At 33.8% G+C, this 14214-nt stretch overlaps 1 protein-coding gene across 8 annotated transcripts in view; it reads left to right on the top strand.

Annotated features, from left to right (window-relative positions):
* Positions 1 to 13061, top strand: part of FAM135A (family with sequence similarity 135 member A) — a 126916-nt gene extending 113855 nt beyond the window's left edge. For all 8 annotated transcript variants that reach the window (XM_047733286.1, XM_047733284.1, XM_047733285.1 and 5 more), the window contains 2 exons: positions 8981 to 9094; positions 11477 to 13061. In XM_047733286.1, coding sequence (XP_047589242.1) covers positions 8981 to 9094; positions 11477 to 11682 — 320 coding nt within the window. In that variant the 3' untranslated portion in view covers positions 11683 to 13061. The remainder of the gene's footprint in view (positions 1 to 8980; positions 9095 to 11476) is intronic.
* The last annotated feature ends 1153 nt before the right edge of the window (positions 13062 to 14214 follow it).

Here is a 14214-nt window from a genome sequence, read left to right as displayed (position 1 = left end):
CCTCTTTTACCATACGTGCTATAGTTTATCTCATATAATCATTTTTATGCACCTTAACCTCCTTTCCAGTAGTAGGATCCATTTGTGACAACACTTTCCTACTCCCCACATAAACACTCAGTATTTACTATAGTTTTCCCCCTTACTAGGTGTTTGGTATAAACTTGCTGCATCAGCAAATGATTTTTTTCAAACATTTTCCATGTCCAGAATCAGGTCAATATTATATGGTAAGCCAAAAATCAAACCTATATATTTGGTGACTGATAATTCCAAACTGGAAGTGACTTGAACTTATAATTTAAGCCCTGGCCATTTAAATCTATTTTTTGTCTACATTCTCATCACCCATGTCCTCCATTTTGCTTTTGAAACATTTGATGTAAACACTGGATAGATTTACTAATTGAATAACGCCCACTTCAGTTGAGTGCTGTTTAAGCTTTTTCAGGATTCTGCCTTAAATGTTGTTATTAACGTGAGAAAGAGATGCTGGAATGATTATTTCATGTATTGTCTGTTACTAGAATCAGTGGAAGAAACGTTCTTTTATAGGTCAAGTTTTATGTTTTGTTTCTAAGAGTACAAAGCAACAATAAGTTACATATAGTGCACAGAAATATTTACTTGATTCACTAATATATAAGATATGCCTACAAAGCAAATAGAGTATATAGTTCTCACATGGGAAAAACTTACTGACACTAACTAAAACTATTGTGTTCTAGGTATATGAAGTTTGTACCACTGCTGTTGACAGGCTAGAAAATAAAGGAAAGGCAAAACTATAAATGTTCCCTGGAGTCTGTGATTTATACTGTATTTTATGAAGTAAAATTAGCAATAGGAATAGTAGCAACATAAGAAAATAAAAACACTAAAGAAGGCATAAATAAAATTTTACTATAAAAATTCTATAATCCATGGCTTTCCCTGTCTGAACAGGTATTTGTATTATTTCTAATTATTAATAGATGTGAGTAGATCGTTTGCACTTGAGTTATTTCTTGCCTTAGAATGCACAGCAAGACTTGTTCATACCTTCCTTCCAGTTGTACCAGCCTAGTAACTGTTTAAGAGCCAGACTTTAAGTCACAAGTAGATTATTTGTCTTAGCTGAAAAACTGAGTAGGATACTTAATCTAAATAGGCTTCAGTTTCTTCATTGGTAAAAAGGGAATATTAGTATCTTCTTCACAAGACTATGAAAGGATTAACTGAGATAATGCATGTGAAACAATTACCGTTTTGAATAGCACAGAACTCAATAAATATTAGATGGTAAAAATAGCTCTAAATGAAGAGATGCCTGAACTAAAATGATAGTAGTATTATAGATTATAGAAATTTGCTTTCACATTACCATCACAAATCTGTTGTAGGAAATTTTTATGACAGAACTATTAAAAATACCGACTATAAAAAATTACTCAAATGACGTATTCAAATTATATTTATGTTTCAAGATTTCTACTTGTACTCAAATATGAGTCTTTTAATATGCATCTGAACTAACATGAATTAACATGAAAGAATACAGTTTTCTAATAATTATGAGCAATGAGTTAGATAATACTAAAGTATAATAATAATAGCCAACACACATATGGCACTTAACTATAATCCAGGTACTAAGCATGTTATACATATTAGTTTATTTAATCTTAGTAAGAATATTATTGCCCCATATTGCAGGTTAGGACACCAAAACATAGAAAAGTTGAGTAACTTGTCTCGAGTCATAAAGCTAGTAAGCAATCATGCATGTTCCAGTCATGTCATGTTTAGCCATTACTGCACATTTTCAGGAACTTTAGGTGCTGTTTCTAATTGCAGTTTTAAATATCAACATATATTCATTAATTGATTTTTAAATTATCACAGAGGTAGAGCAATTCTCTTTTGAGCTATGCTTTTCCCTGGTTTATTCTGTTTCGTTTTTTGAGGGATTTTTTTCATCTAGAAAATTGTGAGAAATGAGTGGTCAGTTCCTAAACCTGTGTATGTATTCACATGTGTGTGTACATACACACATATATCATTATATAATAAGTATAAATGTATAATAATTTATAATTTTAATGTTGTAATTACTTTATTTACTAAGTAAATATATTTGGAGTCACATCAGAAAGATAAATAAAATAGGAAAACATAAAGCAACACTTACTTAACTGATAGGCTAGCCTCAGGGTTTTTTTTTTTTTCATTTTTTTTAAAGATTTTATTTATTTATTTGAGAGAGGGAGCACTAGTGGGGATGGGGTTGCGAGGAGAGGGAGAAGCAGACTCCTTGCTGATCAGGAAGCCCTGTGCGGGGCTGGATCCCAGGACCCCAACCAAGATCATGACCTGAGCGAAGGCAGATGATTAACCAACTGAGCCACCCAGTGCTCCTCTCAGGTTATTTTTAAATAATCAAAAGCCCTAGTGATAGTTCCTCTTTTGTATTTTACTCTATGTATTTTAAAAAAATATATTTTCTATAATTTATTTTATATTTTACTGATAAATCTATGAAGTTTCAGATGTCCTTGTTTAATTATCACTTCTGTTTCTTCTGAACAGCGATATTTCCTGCTCTTTTGGGAAAGCCTAAAATAACCTATCTGAGGCAATCTCCAACCTATTATTTTCCTTTTTTTATTTAAGCAGAGTGCCCACCCTGTGGGTCTTCCTTTTGAAAGTCTTCTTCTCTGCAATGTATCATTAGTTAGTAACTTCCCTTAATTAAAAGCTGTTTATTATTTTAGAATTAAAGAAGCATTTTGGGGCACCTGGGTGGCTCAGTCATTAAGCATCTGCCTTCGGCTCAGGTCATGATCCCAAGGTCCTGGGATTGAGCCCCACATTGGGCTCCCTACTTAGCGGGAAGCATGCTTCTCCCTCTCCCATGTCCCCTGCTTGTGTTCCCTCTCTTCCTGTCTCTCTCTCTGTCAAATAAATAAATCGTTTTTTAAAAATAAATAAAATTAAAGAAGCATTTAAAAGCATAAAATAATTTATATGATTTCTAAAACAATTGAGAAATGTTATATTTTTTTAAAAATCATATATTTATTTTTTAATAGTTTTTTTTTAAAGATTTTATTTATTTATTTGACAGAGAGAGATCACAAGTAGATGGAGAGGCAGGCAGAGAGAGAGAGGGAAGCAGGATCTCTGCCGAGCAGAGAACCTGATGCGGGACTCGATCCCAGGACCCTGAGATCATGACCTGAGCCGAAGGCAGCGGCTTAACCCACTGAGCCACCCAGGCGCCCAAAAATCATATATTTATTAAGTAAGCCTTTTTTTGTTTGGTGAACACAAAAGATCTAGTAAAGTGTTAAGGATATGTTACTTTTCAGAGGAAATTATCTATTTTGATTAAGGTGTTACGATCATAAACGTTGATTAAATTTTTATAGCAACTTTTGACCAAAAAACCTTATTGATTGCATTCTACAGATTATACAGTATAGTTATGGCATACTAGTGTCTCAGCATTGAATATCAAAAGAAAGAAAGAGGAAGGAACTAAAATAACATAGAAAGTAAAATGTATATTATATGTAGATTTGGTGACACCAGTGGTGAACTAGTCAAGATTACATAAAGAGAAAGATCATGGGCATTCTTGCATTCTGTAACAAGGGCTTAAAAATAACCAAATGAAAATCTGTTCATTGTTGGAATTGCAGAAACAAAATACTCTTAAGATTTTCCCCAAAACATCTGCTTAGCATCTCTTTACCAGCTATTGAGTTCTGACTAAGAAAATATAATAATTAAAGAAATCTCCTGCTGTGCTACTATGGCACAAGATCTTTCCTTCCAGCAGATTACAGAGGTGATTGATAATAGGTATCAATTGACATGCAAGTTACATTTGTATTTTGGGTTTGAAAATGTAGGAAAGAATCAGCATCAGCTAACATTTGGGAAAGCAAATTCTTTCAAATGTATTTAAAATAAATGAGTAAAACAAGAATAGTCTAATATTTCTTAGTATGTGTCGATTTTAAAAGTACAAGGTTTTTTTTACCTCAGCACTATTGACATTCTGGGCTGGATAGTTCCTTGTCATCAGGGGTTGTCTTGTGCATTGTAAGATACTTAGTAGCGTCCCTAGCCTCTACCAACTAAATGCCAGTAACACACACCCCCCTTCATGCCTTTATTCCCACATGCCCACTGGTTGTGACAACAAAAATGTCATCAGACACTGCTCAATGTCCCTTAAGGTGCAAAGCCACAAGTTTAGAACTACTGCTTAAGCCAATTCCAGAAAATGAGTCAGTATGAATTGCTTTAAAACTCATTAAAATTTTTAGGAAAAAAAAGCGTTGCCGGAAGTATCAGGAAGACTAAAATAATGAAGATGAACGTTACTATACCATGACAATGTTCAGACATAAGTTATATTGTTATACAGTCCAGAAAAATATTGAAGATTTACTTTAACCTTTTTCTTGGTACCTGAAAAGTAACTAATATATTCAGAAATTTTTTAGCTAAACTATTTCATTCTATAATGGGGAACTATTGTTTTCCTAAGTTAGAGGTAACTTTTCAACCTAGAATTAGCCATTTCAAGGGCCTAGTGGAGTACTAACCCAAGGGCCAGTTAACTAGATCATCTTTGAGCAGGTGGAATCCATAGGTGCAGAGAAGGTGAACTGGGAATATAAGAGTCGCAGTAAAGACTTCAGACACTTTCATTTGCTAGACTTCAATATAGATGAAGTATTTTTATAATTCCCACCAGCAACCCTGGTGCCTACCATGTTTCACTTTGAGTTTCTGCCCTCACTAGCCAACACTGCTAGATAGGAATTAAAACCAAAAGATTCAAAAAGAGTTATAGTCTATTGAACTAACTTGGTTCTTTGCTAATCCAGAAAGCAAACTTTCCATGCAGAAGCACAATATTAGAATTAATACCTTGTTGAAAACCTGATACTAAAATTAGACTACTGAATTTAAAATGTATTTTTAAAGTATAATACTGTCTTAGAAATCACATTTAGAAATGACAATATATTTATATCAGTGTCAAGATCTTTGATTTTATTTTTTTCATCGTCACGGAATCTGAGAATTAAAGATTTTCTTAGAAATCCCTCATCTGGGGCACCTGAGTGGCTCAGTGGGTTAAGCCAGTCTCAGGGTCCTGGGATCAACCCCCCCCCCCCCAAAGCATTGGGCTCTCTGCTCAGCAGGGAGCCTGCTTCCCCCACCCCCTCCCTGCCTCTCTGCCTACTTGTGATCTCTGTCTGTCAAATAAATAAAATCTTCCAAAAAAAAGAAGAAAGAAAGAAATCCCCTCATCTAATCTTTATTGAATTTGCCTATTTCCATTCCACCAAGCTGCCTGAACCTGCAGAGACACAGACACTTCCCTCAAGGAGCTCAGCCTGAAGCAATGATTCTCAACCTGAGTGTCATTTCCTTGTAGAAGCGTGTCAGAATTTCTGCAAGGAGCTATTGTTTTGAAAAATATATTTAATATAACTTTTTAATGTAATGCGTATTATTCTTACAATATATGCTATAGAAATAAAGCAGTGCCAAGAAATGGGGTGGTCATTGCAAAGGAGTATAAAGTCCAAGAACAGCTTCATTGATTTTTTTTAATAAGAGATATTACAGTATTTTGCATATTAATAAGAATGGTCCATACAATGAGAAAATTGATGATACAAGAGAGGGATGGGACTCCTAGAGTCATGTCCTTAACTAGGCAGGAGGGAATGGCCCCTAGCATTCTAGTGAAAAGGGCTGGCCTTGGGTGAGAACATCGACAGCTCATCCATAGAAGAACAAAGGCAGAACATGAAGCTATAGTATGGTAGGTTGGTTTGGTTAAGGTGGAAGTATGTGGAAGTTCTTTTCTGATTCTTCTATATTGTCAGTGAAATAGGAAGCAAGGTCATAAGGTCAGTAAAGAGGGGATAGAAGATGCTGGCCGTTTGAGGGAAAAATAGTCATTTAGGAAAGTACAAAAATGTTGCCTAGCAAGGCTGCCACGGAGTGTGCACTGCACAGCTCCAAGGAGTGTTATTCGTGTGGACTGTAATATGAATGGAGTTGTGCAGTATGATAGCCCTTTATGGAGAACACAAATATACATCTTTCAGATAAATGAAAAAGCCAACTGTGCTCTTATATAAGCTGGTTTCTTGCAGCTTGGGATAAAATTTCAGTGAACAGTGTCATACTTACATTCAAAAAGCACAGTACCAGGGCACCTGCATGGCCCAGTCGGTTGATCTTGGGATCCTGGGGTGGAGCCCAGGTTTGGGCTCCCCACTCAGCAGGCTGTCTGCTTCTCCCTCCTCTTCTGCCCCTCCTCCTGCTCCTGTTCTATCTCTCTCTCTCTCTCAAATAAATAAATAAAATCTTACAAAAAAAAAAAAAAAAGCACAGTACCTAGAACAACTTGGGTAGAAGAAAAGATGATGTACTGTAGGACAGTGGCTTTCACATTGTTAACTTGTTTACTCCTTAAAAGAATTTTGAGAAAGTATGTACCCCTTGTAAAATTTTATGGTGACACCTAAATATATTTTCTATAATTTGAAAGAATGGCAAAGGATATATTTTCTGACCTTTCAGGTAGTACATATTTGCTATAATTATATTTTCATAAAAACATAAAACAACTCATTCATTTGGAGTTACAGATTTAGAAATTCATAGAAAATATATGCCATAAAATCTAATTGGCAAAGCTGATTCTTATTGTCAGCAGTTAAACTATTTGTCAGCAAATGTTAGATTTCATTCATATTTTGCTTTTTTCTCCCAGAGACTTTTATACTTGAAGCCATACATCATAATAACATCTGAAAGAGATTGGAAAAATGCCTTTCTCTAATAAAGTGGGAGGACAAGTCATTTTTAGGAAAGCACTCATACAGAAGTTGGGATCTAGAATTCAATTCCCTTAAAAGCTATACATGCCCATCCTCACCATCTAACGGGTTTTTTTTTTAATTGAAGTATAATTAACATATAGTGTTGTATTAGTTTCAAGTATGGAAAGTCTTTACCCCTGAAGGTAAGTATGTAGCAATAAGACCTCTGCTCTAGGACACATAGATGATTCCCAGAGTAACTTTGTTACATTGGTGTCAAATGATGCCAAAAGTAGAATTAATTGTCACATGAAATGTGAGAATGAAGGGCAAAAATCAATTTTTCTTAATATGTTCCTAAAATATTTTAAATATGTTTGCATAATTGTATATTATAGGCATTTGATCATTCCACTCATATCCCTAGAATTTTATATATCTGTATTGCCACAAAGTGTTACCTTCTCATTAAGAAAAAAGGAGAATAACCTTATTTGTGACATAGAGGGTATAAACAGCCTCACCTGCCTGAATGTGGATCTAGGATCTCTCATTATTAGGATCATAAGTTCCAAGAGAGAAATGGGCGTCTACAAAGACTTCCTATATTCTGGATCCACAGTAGTCCCCACAATTGGCCTGTCTCTAAGATAGAATTTGAATTTTTTTTTAAAGATTTTTTTTATTTATTTATTTGACAGAGAGAGATCACAAGTAGACGGAGAGGCAGGCAGAGAGAGAGAGAGAGGGAAGCAGGCTCCCTGCCGATCAGAGAGCCCGATGCGGGCCTCGATCCCAGGACCCTGAGATCATGACCTGAGCCGAAGGCAGCGGCTTAACCCACTGAGCCACCCAGGCGCCCTAGAATTTGAATTTTGAAAGGCAAAAAGTATCAAAATTTTACTCTGGAATATTCCAGAACAAAATTATATGCCTTAAACTAAACACACCAATTCTAATACATTATCATTATTGGTTTGTATCATATTTAATAAACACATGAATTTCTTATTTTTTATGTATTAGTTATTTACTTATTATCAGAGTTACAAAGTGAAATTAGAACATTACTGGTAGTAAAGTAGTCAAGAACCGGGTTTCAGTACTTAAGTGAATTAATTCAAAGTATCACAAGCCCTAAATTCACCTAGTTTGCCAAAATATAAAAATAGAGGGACCCGACTAAGATCTGTAGATGGATCACAAAACCTATTATTATTATTATTATTATTATTATTATTATTATTATTGAAAAATCATAAGCATATATCCTCTTGACATCATACTTAAATAAAAAGAAAATAATAATACTAGGCAAGGGTCAAATGAAAATTTAAAGTAAAAGTCAGCTTCAAATGATTTCATGTAGGGTGTTTTGTTTGTTTTTATGAAAAAGTATTGTTTTGTTTCTTTGGGAAAAACTATATATTAAGGAATATCCTTTAGAAAGGAAAAAAGAAGAAAGTTATAAAATACTTCCTATAGAACTTTAGCCCACATACCTAATCTCACTCATGCCCCCACACCTTTACATCACAATCCTTGCCAAGCATACATTTCTTATACCAGCACACAAACTACGTAGGAGTTTTTTTTAGAGAGTATATAAAAATTTGAAGAAAGAATTCATCAGATGTAAAAAGCCATAAGTTTATGGCACCTAGGTGGTTCAGTCAGCTGACCATGGGACTCTTGGTTTCTGCCCAGGTTGTCAGATCAAGCCCCTTCACAGCCCCCACCCTCATGGAGTCTGCTTCTCCCTCTCCCTCTTCCCCTGTGTGTACACAGGCTCACTCTCTCTCTCCCTCTCAGATAAATAAAGATTTTACTTATTTATTTATTTGAGAGGGAGAGAGCATGAGCTGGGGGAGGGACAGAAGAAGAGGGAGAGGCAGATTCCTTGCAGAGCAGGGAGGCAGTAGGCGCAGCTCCATCCCAGGACTCTGAGATCATGACCTGAGCCAAAGTCAGATGCTTATCAGACTGAGCCCACCAGGTGCCCCTATAAGTAAATAAAATCTTCTTTAAAAAGCCAAAAACCTAGTACTACTGAGGAAATAAAAATTTCCAGCAACTTAATATACTAATTAAGTTATTTTTAATCTGGTTGCATTGTAATTCATTATTTTTCTTCATAGGGCTTCATTATTTCAAAAATGTTGTGCTAGTGGGATCTCTACAGGATCGCTATGTTCCTTATCACTCTGCCCGCATTGAAATGTGTAAAACGGCTTTAAAGGACAAACAGTCAGGTAACTAAGTAAATTTAAAGTATTTCATCTCCATTTCTCTGACAGTGCATCCCATTGTGGTTGTATTTTTATTTTACCAGTTACAAATGAAGTTAAAACTTTTTTCATATGTTTGTTGACCTCTTTTTTTATTCTTTGAAATGCCTGCTTATGACTTCGAATCATTGTTTGATATGGAGTTATTTATCTGTTTCTCAATAAAAATCTCTATATATTCAAAAAATATATTTCAAACAGTTCTAACTACACATGAGCTTTTTCCCAAGTTTTTCTTGTAGTCACTTTCTCTCTTCTTTTTCATATCTTTCTTTTTACTCTATTTTCCACCCACCAATATTAACAGCTATCCTTCCTCTCTTTTTCTTCCTTCCTTTTCTCCTGCCATGTGAGATGTTTTTGCCAATGAAACAGTCATTCTCATTAAAGAGTTCTTTTTTCTAATTATAAATGCTGTCCATTTTGCTGCCTCAAAAGTAATCTGTAATTTGATTTCTTCTGGATTGTTGGGATTGGTAATTATGGTAATGATCATGCTGCATATTCTGCAGTGTCTTGCTTTTAGTCAAAGATGGCAGCAAAGACTTACCCCACTTTAATAAAGGAATAAATATTTTATATATTTATTCTCTTGCTTTTTTTGAATTAACAAAAGAAATTTAAATCATAGCTATTTAGAGCCAGAAGAAGACTTGGGTCCTATTTGCTTATTTTATAATTGAGGCCCAGAGATGCTAAGTGGCTGATCTAAAGTCACTGGTGATTAATTTATTACAGGTGTAGAGCAAGAACTTGGGTGTCCTACCTTCCTGTACTTGTTCAGTTCCTTTTTTGGAATGAGGCTGGTTTTTAAACGAACTCTTAATCCTTTGCTTCTTTCCACATTTTAACAGTGAACAGCTTCTTTAGACAAGGACTCTCTCTTATACACATTTGTATTGACATTGTCTAGTATGTTGCCTGGCACATAGTAGATAGTCTAGTCATTTGATAATTATCTTTTTTTAGCATTTTATGACATTAGAATAACCTTTTTTCCCCCTTAACTTCTGTTCTAGCAAGGGACTTAGAGAAAAATTCAGAGGAGATTTAACCTTCAGATGGGTCACAGGAACTAGAGAAATGTGCTTTGTTTTAATGGAGATTCTGTGCCAGTGGGGGACAGGGGAAATCTAATAAATACAGGTTTGGACTTCTTCCTATGTAAAAATATTTTTCAAACATTGAAAAAATATTTTTCAAACCAGAAATCCAGCTTGAATAACAGTGAAAATTAAGAGAAGGAGGTGGAAGTAAAAAGTTTTCTATGAATCTGTGTGATGTTAATGTCTCTCTTAAATGCTTCTCTCTCCTTTCTCTGAATGTTCTTCTACTTTTCCCTTCTCATGATTCCACAGGAATAAACCCTGGCTCTCCTCAGAAATTTGATACTTTCCTCCCTAAAATTCATGGGTTCATGGATATGTGTTGGTGCTCATCTATGATAATATTAGCAATGCATAAGCATTAAAAACTATCTTGCCCCTTATAAGACAGTTTGTGCGTTATGTATATCTAAACTTCATCTTTTATACTGTGAATGACCTCAATAAATTCATTGTAAGAATTAGCCAAAAAGAGGGAAAGAGAAGCACAATTTTGGAATTAAAAGCAGAACCAACATTAAATAAACCCTTAGACCGAAAAAAAGATCTTGTCTCATCTTTGAGTCAAACTCACGTTGTTCTTCTGACTGTAGGAAGTTGCTGTTTTTTCTCAGAATAATGCAGAAATATGTGGAATACCGTTGAATGCCACATAAACATTCTTAAAGTACTTGCTATAGGTTCAAATTTTTAAAAGTTATAAAAGGCAAAATGTCTTTTTTAAAAAATATCGTTGACATAATGTTACGTTATTTTCAGGTGTACAAGATAGTGGTTCAGCTTTTCTATACATTACACTGTACTCATCACAAGTGTAGTTACCATCTGTCACCATACAACACTGTTAGAGTATCACCGATCATTCTCCATACTGTGAAAAGGCAGAATGTCTTAGCATGGCTACTTTATTTTCATAATGATTTAACAAGTCATAAGTGACTTAATATTGAATAAAACTGTTTGCTCTGTTATATCGATTGCTTTGATTAAAAGTATCAAATTAATAAGAATTTACAATAAATTTGTTAATTTAACTTGGCCAGATAATGTGGTTATTTATATTTTTTATAAAACAGTCTCAAAAATGGTAGTCCAAGAAAAAGAAAACCTTTTAAAAGACATTCTTCTGCTTTAAATAGAAATAACATAACTAAATTTCATTAGTTATATGGAAGTTGGCATAGATTTTTTTTTCAGTTATTCATGTTGAACTAATTTTCCGATTTTCTCTTTTCCATAGGACAGATCTATTCAGAAATGATCCACAACTTGCTTCGCCCAGTTCTGCAAAGCAAGGACTGTAATTTGGTTCGATATAATGTCATCAATGCATTGCCCAATACAGCTGATTCACTCATTGGGAGAGCTGCACATATAGCTGTTCTTGATTCAGAAATATTTTTAGAGAAATTCTTTCTGGTTGCTGCCCTCAAATATTTCCAATAGGATAAAAACACTATTAGAGACTTGATAATTACCTCATTCAAAAATGATTGAAATATGTATTATATTAAACTGTAGATGTGGATAAGTTCTAAGAAATATTTATACCTTTTTATATGGAAGATAATTTATATCATCCATATTTAGAGCTTTTTAAACATCAACTTTACTTTCTAGGTAATGTGGCTGTGCAATATTTTTTTAATTTTATCTTTTTACTTTTCTATTACTTTTTCATATATTTTGCTACATAAGTATTTCAGTGAAACTTTAAGCCCATCTGTATATCTGATTGTTTATTATTGGCTTTCCATAATCCTTACATCAGACACATCATATTAGAGGCCATTTATTGCAAGAATAGCATGGGATTTTAAATTTTGTAGTATTGGGGTATTATTTAGTTAATTATAAATTTTACTTTTAACATTTTACTATGTTTTAACTGGAAATAAAATTATGGCTGCTAAAGTATATTTTTTGAAATCAACTCTAGCCCTGTCAAACCAGGTAGTTCATATATGACAACATTATAAAAGTTTTCTATAAAAGTCATTATTACTGTTGCTATTAAATATATGTCATGCATATTAAAATATATTTTCTATGGTGATTTCAACATTATTTCTCATATTGACTTTTATTACTGGAACTTTTTCATGTTCCTGTTAGCAGCATCCAGAAGTTTTTGAATGTTTGCCCTCTGCTTTGATTTAGTTGGAATTTTGCTACATTTAGTAGTGTTGCTTGAACTTTCTGACTACATTTCTTCAACTTTTTTCATGTACTTTTCTTGTATGTACATAATACTTAAGTGTTGAAATTTATGAAATACTTTTATGAATTTAGATAATTTTTAAATATTAAAATTTGTTGAACTAAAAAGTAATGTAAATAAAATAATTCATGTTAAAAATGGAACAAAATATTTACATGTTTGGTGATAGAGATGCAAATGTTTTTGATATATGGAGATGTTAAGTCTTCTGACTTTACTAAAGGTGCTGAATAGCATTAAATTCACTATTTTCCTTTCCTGTTTTACTTGTGAAAATAATAATGCACTAAGGGTGGATAGGTCTGTTTGCATTCACAAGTTGTGATGGACAGAGGTTTTTGTAAGGATGTGTTGTATAATTGATGCATGTTTTATTTTTAACATTGTGTTATTGCCTCTGATGTTAATAAATGTTAACAAATGACTATCTAGAGGAACAGCTAAAGCACTTGCTTATTTTCAGAATGCTGGGTTATATTTTTATTTATAATTGGATAGACTGTGTCAATTAATTGTACAGACCAGCATGATTATATAACTTACAGCCTTTGTATTTTTATAATTTATGTCTTTTGCATATGTTAAGTAGTTAAAAGGTATTTCATTGGCTCTCCATAATTCTTTACTTTGTAAAAGTATTGGAAAATTTAATGAATTGACTAAGCAATAATATACCAAGTGCATTATAACTGGAAAATGTAAATATATGCATTAACCACCACATATTTTTGCCACACACATTTTTCATCTTCACATACCTTGGCCCTGAGTTTGAAACATGCTTATTCTAACTTTGAATAATCTTCCAGGTTTATCAAAGCATTCATTCTTACTCATAATCATGTAATTGTATTTGAGGGTAAATTGTTCTTATAATCATAGTTGGTTGATTGGTTTTTGGTTGTTTTGACAGTTTTTAAAAGCATATCAATGATCATGGTTTAAAATCTACCAGATTTCATTTTTATTTGCCAGGGAAACTATCATATGTTATTCACCTTCAAATTCGGATTGCAGGAATGGGGTTCTGAGGAAAAGGGGATGTAATTGTCTGAAACAGTATAATTGACTTTTAGAGAATCTCATTAAAGTATATACCCATATGAATTCTTGTTAAAAACATCAACAACAAAACAATTATGATTAAGTTAAGCAGAAAAATAGTTTACCGGAAGAAAATTAGGTAGTTCACAGAATTGTTGGAAATGCTGGAGAATGGACTTTGGAAAACAGACAGAAGCCAAGGGAAACTAAATGACCAAAATCATAGCCAAGTTCTGACCTCAAGAAGAACTGGAAGTTTGTGTATATGTCTACTGGTAGTGGTGCCTCTGAAAATTGGATTCCAAACACTCCAGATTCAAAGTCTGATGGGAATGTCCAGTTGACAAAGATTATTCTTGTGCCAGCACTGAGGCTGTCAGGCATCAAAGATAGCAAGTATGGCTGACCTTTTCAGCCTCCACAGTAGAAGATAGGACCAATTTCTCTCATCAGATCCACCAAACACGTGAAATGGATTTGATGACTGAACCCCAAATATAGAAACATCAGAGATCTACTGTAGTCCTGTCTCTTTCCAACATCTACCTATACCACTTCTACCATATTTACACATTTACATTATACTGACATAATACTATTATCCCTCATCCACTTTCAACTTCACAATCTCCATGTGGTGTTCATTCCTCCTCTAATTGTCTGTAATGATCTTGTCTCAATAGTATGTAACCCATAGACAATACTGCCACCTA

Source organism: Lutra lutra, chromosome 6, assembly GCF_902655055.1.
Source record: "Lutra lutra chromosome 6, mLutLut1.2, whole genome shotgun sequence".
Taxonomy (NCBI): Eukaryota; Metazoa; Chordata; class Mammalia; order Carnivora; family Mustelidae; genus Lutra; species Lutra lutra.
Note: the sequence above shows the minus strand (reverse complement) of the source record. Positions and strands in the feature narration are given on the sequence as shown.